General features: G+C 38.3%; 1 protein-coding gene across 1 annotated transcript in view; it reads right to left on the bottom strand.

Moving 5' to 3' along the window:
* lifra (LIF receptor subunit alpha a) overlaps window positions 1-10,909 on the bottom strand; it is a 28,409-nt gene that overhangs the window by 16,168 nt on the left and 1,332 nt on the right. Inside the window, exons 2-4 of the mRNA XM_041787163.1 lie at window positions 2,395-2,611; window positions 2,154-2,290; window positions 309-462 (exon numbers count right to left, since the gene is read on the bottom strand). Of these exons, the coding sequence (XP_041643097.1) occupies window positions 309-462; window positions 2,154-2,290; window positions 2,395-2,500 (397 nt within the window). The 5' untranslated portion in view covers window positions 2,501-2,611. The remainder of the gene's footprint in view (window positions 1-308; window positions 463-2,153; window positions 2,291-2,394; window positions 2,612-10,909) is intronic.

The following is a 10,909-nucleotide window of genomic DNA, read 5'->3' on the forward strand; positions in this document are numbered from 1 at the left end:
AGTTATCTTTATTGACTCAGGACTTGACGTCAGGCTGTCTCGCATGAACAAGCTCACAAAAGTCGTTTTTTTTTTGTCACAGCAGTCAAACGCCGCCACGCCGGAAATCCGGCACAGTGCCGGAATACTATCACCCCTGTATATATTAAGAAAAACAGATTTTGGCTGTACAATTAATAAGTTAACTATAAATAGACATATTTCACCTAGAAAAATAAATGCTCTATCTCAATCCCAAATTGCTAGCATCTGCCGTTGTTTGTGCCCAATATTATCCAAAATATGGCTGAAATTATTGCCCCTCTGACCTTGAAGTATCTGTGTGTTGCTCCATTCACTTGTTGCCTGTTTGTCTCTTGAGCGGATTTTGACTGACAGCGAGGTACACTCCAGAGGTTCTGCTGAGGTCCAGTTCCACTGGTGACGACCGCTCACCTGATTCACAGCCACAGACAAGGTCTCCTGCAGGTAACGCAAAATAACACAATAAAGAATAAGCCGTAGACACTTTAAACTGCTAGAATATTGTTCATGATTAAAGTCTAAGTCCAAAGGGTTAAAGAAATAATAAAGTTTAAGATAAAGTTATGTTACATACAGGATCAAACCAAAATGCCTTGCACAAAAAAAAATGAATTAACATTAGCAGATATTTTGCCAACTGGAGTTTTTCAGTGTCAGCTGATACGTCAGCTAAACCATGATCACGAAACTTAAAAAATGTCACCAATAAAAACAAACATGTTTATTAATTTATATATTTTCCTCGACACAACTGTGAAAAAATAGAGCGATGACTGTGAGCTACTTCAGGCAAACAACTCAAGCTACGCTGATTTCATACTTGATATGCGTCATAATTCAATCCCCTAACAAAACATCCTTCAATGAGTTGTCTATTTAAGCTACAAGATTTCTGCGTTTACCACCACAACAAGTAGGTTGCAACAGGATGCCATTTCATCACTCCTCAAATTCTGCTGGAAAATAAATCTGAAAGGAGTGGTGAGGTTGAGGTCTGATGCCAAATACTAACATATTTTATCACTGCAAATATGTCATTAAACCACTGCAAATTTGAGCTGTCAGACTAAACTTAGGAATAATGCAAAGTGTCCTGAGTCGTGCATTTGACTGTTCCTATTATCATAGGCCTACTTCATACAAACAGAGGTTTTCTTCTTTGCTTTTAGAAATAATCCTGCTCACACATGCTTTGGTCTCAATAACATCTTTGTCAACCTGAAAAATTGAAAAACGCCCGTTTAAGTGCCGTAAAGAGCATGTAATGCCAGCAGTAGTCCATCCTTCACTGTACATGCAAAGCAGCCCACTCACAGACGGCAACAATGATCTCATGGGAATTTTCTTGCCATTCCTCTGTAATGGCCATTTCATTTTCCCATCTCAGCCTGTCTCAGGTTTGTGTCTTCAGAGTATTGAATGAAGAGTGACCTCAAAGTTCATTCAGGCACCTCTCTTCATCAACACAGTGGGAAAGTAACTGTGTGCCTATTTGTAAAAATGTGAAAAGTCCAATTAACAATGTTAGCACCAGTACTGGTTGGGCTTCATCTGCTGCTGCCATGTAAATGAAGGTGGAGACGTTGCACACGAGTAAGGTCGAACAGAAGAGGAGCCAGCACAAGCGTGACATTACATAAAACTTTGTTCCCCACATAAAGAGTTTTCCAAAAAGTGTATTTTCAGTGACCTTTAACGCCTACTTGTGGATGAGTCGTTCAACAAAAAAAAATATTTTAAAAACATGTTTTCATGACAATCATGTTCCTAAGATGCCACACTCAGGTTATTCACTCAGAAACAGATGGATACTAAATTAGCTGTGCTCTTATGGTAGGTAAAGGATCATCAAACAAGTTTCTAAGTTGAAATAAGTCATCTCTCTCTGGATTTTGAATATCCCTTGTGTTTGTGGTTGCTTTTCAATGAGGAGGTGATTGAATTAAAGCAGTTGTCAGATTCTCTACATTTATATGACCTGTAACCTAAAAAAAATTAACAACATTGTTTAAAAACATTGCAGCTTTCTGCTATTAGCATGAAATTGCAGGAACTTGGCTGTCATGGAAATAAAAGCAAAAACAACCTTTAAAACAAAAACAGAAAAAGATTTTTAAGAATGCTCTTACATAGAAGGCAGTTTCATTGAGTTCTGTTCGTAGAATCATGAGGTCAAACGTTGTGGCCGATCCTCCCAACCAGGAGATGGAGAGTTGCTGTGTAAAAAGGTTTGGTGACAGGCTCACCTGCTGCGGTACAGTAAGGACTGAAATAAAAGATTGGATAGGATTTAGCCATTCCTCTCGCAAATTCTACTCATTTTTTATACAAGTGCAAACCAGTGTGATTAGGATGAAGTTAAATTCTTACCATCTTTTGCATGACAGCTTAAGACAGAGATGCCCAGCAGAACACAGATGAGCCACACAGGACTAGATTTAAGCTTTATGCTTGGACTGACACTAAGGTGAGGCATGGTGATCAACTGGCTAGGTCCCTGTATGCAGATCCTTATGTGGTATTCCTCTCTGCTACAGTTGCACCATACTCGACATCCTTTGAGGTAAGATACAGACCAAAAGGTGCCCTGTGGGAAAGACAGCAGAACAGAGACAAACATGGTAAATCTAACAGAAAAGTGTGCTAACACACATGCTACAAATCAAATTCCAGCTGAAAAAGTAATGCTTTATAAGCTCTCTGATATCAGTTGCAGTTTAAAGAAATGATTTTGTTTTTTTGCTGTTGAGAAACTGTGAAGTTGGGAGTCATGCCAACATAAAAGCCTTGATCCAAAAACATTCTGGCATGCATAGTATTTTTAAGAAACGTCTCAAGAGATTTGGCTAGTTTGCTCTTGTCACAGCTGGGTTCAGGGAAGGAGCTACGATCAGTTGCACAATTTCAATTTCTGCAGTAAGTCCCTGCCAACAGAGCTATGTTTGCTGAATTCCTGCATATCAAATCCAGAGGCAGCACTGCCAGGAAAAGCCATATTTGACATAAAAAACCCACATCTCTCAGGAAGCAGGTTTGAGGCTAAATGTTGAAACCCACAAAACAGAGTCTGTTTAGATCAGGCTCTGACTTTTTTGCTCATTCCACTCACCTCCCCTCTCCTTCACTTGTGTTTTTTTTTTATTCTGAAGGGCTAGTTTCACTACTTATCTGCTTACAAATACAACTACATACTAGTATTATGAAAAACCCAGACGGATATAAAGCAGACAGAGACAATTAAGCTAGGGACAAATACAGCTGTGGGTCTGTCTTACGTAAGAGGCTTGGAGCTGCCCCTCATTTCATTAGATGCTAAACAAATAAACCAGTTTAACCAGAGGGGTGTACAATGAAAATAAATTAATCGGTTGACTAGGCATGATGTCTGTACAATTGGAGGTTTCAATGTGGCAAAGGTGGTTTGTTTTTTAACATGGTTGATCTCCATAGGAGCCAGAAACACCCTTCAGCCCCAGGAAGCTGTGCTCAGAGTTTTTGCTTTAAAAAGGAATGAAATCTTTTCACCAAATGTTCTCCTGATTTTATATTCTGTGAGGATAAAGAGTCTTATCTGAGGAATTTAGGTTATGAAAACATGTTGGACAACAATAATTCCAAGGAAACTAAAAATTCAACGGCAGTGGCACAATCTGTGTGCACGGCATCAAAAGAACCTACATACATTGGTTTTTGATGCAGATCTGACCCCTTTTCTGTCTTCTTCCTCTCATTGTTCGCTTGTTTGTTTAAATAATATTCAGACTTCAAATTGTATACCATGCATAAGCATAGTTTCATAAAACTAAACACTGCATCAGGAAGGTACTAGCAACACAAGTGCAGAAGAAAAAGATACCATGTGCTTTGGTATGCCATACTGACAAGTAATCAGGTTAACTACAAAACCATCTAGGAAGGGAATTCAAGGTCAAGGCTCCGTCTGTACATAATGGGATTGTTGTTCTCTCTAAAAGCACAGAGACAAACTCAACATGCCTGATTAAAGCTCAAAATGAGATTTTGCAATCATTTTGTTAAGAGCTTTGGCCTTGATGAGCTTGTATGTGCAAGTTCTTGTTTGTTTCTCCTAGTTGTGTTGTGCTCAACTGTCACCGACACGCTGCAGAGCAGTTCATCTGGTTTCCCTTCAGGCATGCTGGGACTGGCTCCCAAAAGCTTGGTAGCATAGATTAAACTATGCTCACAAATACAGTTAAGCCTTTCACTGCAACAGTATGACCCTAAATGCAAATACACAGACAAACAGAGAGAGAGAGAGAGTATCAAAAGCTATTTCTGAGTGTAAATCCAGACCTGAAGCAGACAGTCAGACGGTGTGACCTCGATACAATCTAAGCAGGTTACTGCATTTGATTTACAATGTAACGACGGGATAATCTAGAAAGAAAAGGGACATTTCATTTGTGTCTGGTTCTGTATCAGCATCTGCAAATGGATATCTTTCCATATATCCATCTTTCCAGCTATTGATCTTAAAAGGCACTCAAAATGACAAGATATGATTAAAACATAAAACCCTGCGCTGAAATCCTGGCTGTCAGCTCACAGTCTCGTCATGAATGATATACTGTTGTATTCCTTTCAGGGAGTAAAACACAATGTTCCAGTGGGCAACGACTTGCTGACAATGACAGCACACGAGGCTACACAAACACATACACACCAATTCCTGGGAAGGAAGGGCTTAAATTCTGGTAAAAGGAGGACAGAAACTGCTTTTTTCCCTCCTTATCTATCTGCCTACTTAACATTTCATTAAAAACCATCTAGTTTTACTATTATCTTGACTCTGTTGAAAGTCAATGAAAAACAATCCAATGTTTAAAACTGAGGGTAATACTGGAAGTATTACAGATCTGTGTCGGTTACATGAAGATTAATGGAACTGCTTTTAGTCTCTTGGTGCCAGCAAAGAAGAATAAAACAGGGCTAACTTTGATAAACATTTGAAGATTGAACAGAGAGTCCTGTAGATAATTTTGAAGCATAAGGAAGAGTATGAAAGAAGTTTCAAACTGTCAATGCGATCTTGGAGCTGGATCCTAAATTGGTTTAACTTCCGAGTTTTCAAGTAGCTCTTACCCTGACATGGACAACCTAGAAGTCACATCAAAACTATTGTATGTGGCATGCACACAATTATTCTTAACCTGGCATTTCTGTGTTATTTTTTTTCTTCCCATGAAGGGATGTACAATTGCATCAGTCTCGTCAGGACTGAGACAAATACAGATGTTCTAAACCAGTGTTTCATTATTTCTGTCAGTGAATCATTGCTAAAATGGTAACATTTTTTCTCATCTTGGACCACAAAAACAGATCAGAGTTTGTCACAGGTCAGATCTTCTGCCCAATCATAACTTTATCTAAATCATCTGTTTGGTGTGCTAAATTCCAGCGTTAAATTGGCATTACAGATAAACATCTGCAACTGACATCGGTTCTTGGACACCATCTTTGCCAATTGCTGAAGTTTGTAAAAGGGACATTATTGGCTATAATGGAGCTAAACTGATGCACCTTTGCTGGAGTGTAGAAATCCAGCACTGACATTGAACTGGTACAGCATTGTTAAGGCATCAATACTGTATAAAAGGTATTGATTTAGAACCAGTGTCAGAAAGAAAAACAAACAATACCTATATCTAATCTTTGCATCCCTATCAGAGTAATGTTGGAATAAACGACTCTAGCAGCAAAAGAGGTGATTGAAAATCAACACTGCTGTCAGCAACAGAAATCAGCTAAATTGTTATTTTAAAGATTGGTCACATTATTATGACTAACTAGATTTAACAATGAAAAACACAACTCAATCAAAAAAACTATACGTGTTGCTGTGTTACAGGAAACTAAGAACTCTAGTGCTTTGGTGGATCCACATGTGGGTTGCCTAAGTGTGTTCAATATTTCCTCCAAAACCTTTTAGGTTCACTTTTTCTTAACTCTGATGAAAGAAACAAACCAAATGTAGTAAAAAAAGGCACTAGATAAAACACCAATATGTGTAGTTTAAATGAAGATTGGTGGACATACTTGTGGTACCAGCAGAAAAGATTAAAACATGTAAACATAATAAAGTCTCCGATAAAACATTCAAACTGAGTAGAGCTCGCCTGAGAGGATTTGTCTGCAGTTGCAGAACTATGGAAGGAATTTCAAAATGTGAGAGTGATTTTGCAGCTGGCTTTTAAACTGGTTTCACTTATGTTATGAGACAGAGCTTTCACTCAGGATGAACTTCTAAGTCACATTCTTCTTGCTATCTGTTTCAAATGCATGCTTCTGGTGGTTTAATTGGATGCCTGCTGCACTTGATAAAACTAGATTTGGCAGCTGAAAACATAACACAGTTACACACCCCTTAATGTGATTTACCTGACTATTAAACAGAACAAACACTAGTGCTTTTGTTTGGGAGAATGTGGGCTGCCAATGCTTTCCACAGTCTATTTTAAAGGAATGAAGTGTGTTCCTGGCGGAAAACATAACACCTCCAGATGAAATTCAGAGGCATGGCTCAACATAAATACAGCTGTGTGGAGTCCATGTTTCACATGCTTCTGTGCAACAAAGACTTTTTGAGCTTCTTCAGAGCAAACCTCCACACATGAAAAGAGTTGTTATATGTTAAACTTGTCCTGGATCCTAAAGATTATTTTTCAAACTTTTGCACCAGGCTGAAACATTTTACAACCTCAAAATATATCCTTGCAGCCATCTGAACCCTGACATGAAAAAAACATAATGCATTGATGGGAAGAGGGGAAAAAAGCTGCATATTCTGGGAAATGTAACCACGAAACTGATAGCCACAAATGCACACCAACACACAAATCAATAACTCTCTGCTGAACTGTTCCCTGTCCTTGCAGCAGTAATAAATATGACCACAAACTCAAAAACCCATAAAGATATTGTTGTTACGCCTAAACCAGGCCTCAACCTCATCTGTATGTCTGCAATTGTCCTATTTAAGAAGAGCTCACCCTAAAATCACTGCCCTGGTCTGTTTGATTTATTTCACCATGCTGGACTTTGCCTCTGTTCTGTTCGACCATGCAGCTGTGTAAGGCAGTTCCAGTAGACCATGGAAAACATCCAGGTACACCCATACACAAAATATACTGTGTTGGACTGACCATCCTGTTATGCAATCCTTTCCCAGAATCCAAATGTTCTCAGGGACCTCATTTGTTCCCGTGTTATGTCTAAGGTGTCCAAACATTAGTTGGTACTCAAATAGAAGAGCAATTATAAACAGATGGGTAGCCCTGTTTGTGGAATCTCAACTTAGGGGTTGTGCAAGTGAGAAAATATTTACAGGAACTGGAATATGCAAAACACTGTGTGTTGGCTTGGTGCATCAAACAAAAGTTTCAGTTACCTTAGTGAACCTGCTCCTCTGGAGACTGAGGAGGTATTTTGTGTATTTGTTTGGCTCAGTTATTTATAACTACATCAATTTTTTGGTAAAGCAACATTATCAAAGGTAATAGTCATTAAAACAAAAACAACTGCCCATTGAAAAAAAGGGGCATGAATCATCTGGAGAGCTGTTGACAGCAAATGTTTATTTTTCATAGTTCATTAATGGATGGGGATGTGTGCAATTAGATTTCTCACCAGTCAGCACCAGAATTACTAGCCAGTTTAGCTAAAAATCGATATTTTTATAAATATGGGCCCATATTGTCAGTTACATGAGTCTAATGCTGGCTGTACATTGTTCAATTTCACACTTCTCTAGACAAGACCATCATTGCCATTTATGTGCTCATGCTGTACAAGTGAAGAGGGGATGGACGGTAAAAATGTCTGGAGTATCCTTTAACCAGTCTACAGCAGAGGTTGAAACCATAGCTTTTGTCTGATTTTCATTAGAGATGCACGATACTGGATTTTTGACAATTTGTGAATTAATTTTAGCCAATATGGTATTGATTCTACTAGCTAAATGTTGTTAAGACTGGGAGTCAGACAAAATTGTTTTTCTCTAGTTCTAATACCAATACCACTTATAACTTGTTCTTGAGACTGATAACTATTTGGAATTGTTATGAATTATTATGATGTACAAAATGTACTTAATGTGGCAAAAGTAAAATGTTAAACAATTTAGCACTAGATCTGCCAACATAATAGCACAGAGCAACACAGTAGAGAAAGGGAAAACAAAGTGATGCCATTTGCCCACTGCGTCAGTGGCACTCAGACTTAAGTGATGATTGGCTAACACTCATTTGACATCTAGCCAGTCAGATTTTGTTGTATGCAGGAAATTAGGTGAGACTTTGGAGAGTGAAAACATAGCCAGAGGGGAAGAAACACCTCGCAGTGTAGCCAAAGAAGCACACTTTTTGATTAACTAATTTAAGAGATTATCCGTTAAATAAAGTGCAGATACCAATCATCAGCCAAATGCCAAATATCAAAATAATTGTCCAGGCTAATAATCGGAATTTAAATTTTCATTTAATCAAAAGAGAAACTAGTAACTAGAAACATTTGCCTCTGTTGACAAAAGTAGCATTATGTTGTTTTTTTAAGTCTCTTTGTCTAACAGCCTCAACCCTGGTGTCAGACTTCCTTAAGTATTAGGTAAACTCTCAACCCCACAAGAACCAAAACCAAGACAAAAATAAAAATGGAGCAGAGCCGAGGCCAAAATAACTCAGAACTCCATTACACACAGCCAACAATCTAACAGCACATTCGTATCCCAACCACACTTTTAAACAAAGATCAGAGTCTCAGATGGTGTTTTATTTACTAAAAGTGTGTGGGATGGAAGCTGAAGCCAAACCCAGGAAAAAAGCTGTCTGTTGTCAGCCTCAGCTCTGGAACGCTGTCATTACTCTGTCATCGTTGACCACCAGGACCAAAGAAATAAGCACTCAGCTCCTCTGGTGAACTGTATAAGTATGGAGGCATTTTGAAACATGAGCTAAGTTTGCTGCTCATTATGTTTGACCTTTGAGAGGGACCAGAGGAAGACCGGATGTTAGCCAGAGAAAAAAGTGAAAAACAGTGCAAGTGTTACAAAATGTCGGTGCTCTGACCTCACCAGAGAGGGGACATTGAGCTCTGTGTGTGTGAGTGTAGCTTCTGGACCTCAACCAAACATGGTTTCCTTCCTTCCTGCCTCTTTCCCTGTACTCCTTTATGAATGCAAATGTTAATCCTGGAAGCAGCAGGATATGAGAAGACCCTCACCTTAAAAATACACTATTTACTTTAGTGTGTTGGATTCCAATCTACTGGATATAGGACTATTAATCAAGCTGTGGGAATCAATAGCATGAGTCATGAGTTCAGTAGCAGACAAACTAATCTGAAGTCTTTCAGCACAAAAACAGTCGAGTGACTGGTAGTAAGGGAAAACATACTAACTAGTTGGCCAGGTTCAAGGAGGTGCCTCACATTCCCATTATTTGTTATGGTGACTCATGCTCTGCTTGTCTTACATTAAGTAACGCCAGGACGGCTTTACCTCCAATGAACAGTAACCTGTTAATACAATTTATCCTCAATCAAGGCAAGAGCAGATTTATTTCCTGAGAACATGTAGACAGGATACTGCTCTTACAACTCCTGTTGCTTACAGATAAGAAATGAGGGGAAGCACATATTAATCAACTAAAAAATCTACAGAAATAAATGCATTTGATACCTTTACCATATCTTATTCACACTGTGCAAATAGTATCACTGCAAGGAATGACTGATCACCTAAATTATCTGCTACTGATGTACTTTATGTGTTTCCATTCCCTCTAAAGTTTTAAATTAATGTTTTAGTGACAGATTTAACAGTGTGAGCCTTTTTTGACTCTTTGGGCCCAAATTGTAAATCTAGAGCTTGAGCTTCATCTTAAAATGTAAAATCTGTAAACAGGGATCCAGGTTTTAAGCATGGAAGTGGTTCCCATTTGCGGGACACTTGCAGTCTGAGCTTTAATGTCATATTCTCTGTGAAAGGAGTGAAATTCTGGAATTCTCTACCTGAAATGTATCACAAACTTCACCACCTTTAAGAGAGCTACCAAATCCTGGTTATTTCAGCAACAGAGCTGCTATCATGTCTGATTTTTTGTAACATTGTCACTGTTTAATGTGTTTTTTACCGTCATTTTTTCCCCCTTTCTAATCATCTGTTTTAGCTTTTTATTCTTACAAAAGCCCTTCTAGGGACGGGTGTTGCAAATTAGCATTCACTACAAATACTATGATACTTGCATGGGATACCTGTTCTCAGTTGTCTATGTTTATTGTATCTGCCCCTATTAAATAAACCTTAAATAAATAAATAAATAAATATCAGAAGGATTTGTTGTATGCAGCAAAACAGTCCATGTGGACAGCAAAAAAAAAAAACAGTTTTTTAAATGGTGGAACATTATCTGTACTAATGATATAGTCTACTGAATCCCATCAGCCATAGTCTAACCCTGGTTTATTTGTCTTTACATACACCCCATCCATTATTGAATTGTTGGCTTCAATCCAATAATCGCAAGGAATTTAGCTAGCAATCCATTTAAGATCAATCATTTCAACTTGGGCCTCACATTTGCCTGACTTCGTGCTGCGAAAAAAACAGTCCACTTTCAGTTTCTCTGACTACCTAAAACGCATAAGAAATTATTAATAAGACCTGAATTCAAATTTCAAAACATCATTTAAGTGGTTTCCTTCTTCTCTTCAGAACAGACCATTCATAGATCAACTATTACTAATCTGCATTGTGATGTTGTTATATCAGAAATTTAATTCCAATAAGTTGCATGTAAATCGCAAGAAATTTGGTTTCTTTATCTATTTCGTACCACTGAAGTAGGCCAGAGTGAAGCCGCTGCAGATG

This window comes from Cheilinus undulatus, linkage group 5 (genome assembly GCF_018320785.1).
Source record: "Cheilinus undulatus linkage group 5, ASM1832078v1, whole genome shotgun sequence".
NCBI classification, from domain to species: Eukaryota; Metazoa; Chordata; class Actinopteri; order Labriformes; family Labridae; genus Cheilinus; species Cheilinus undulatus.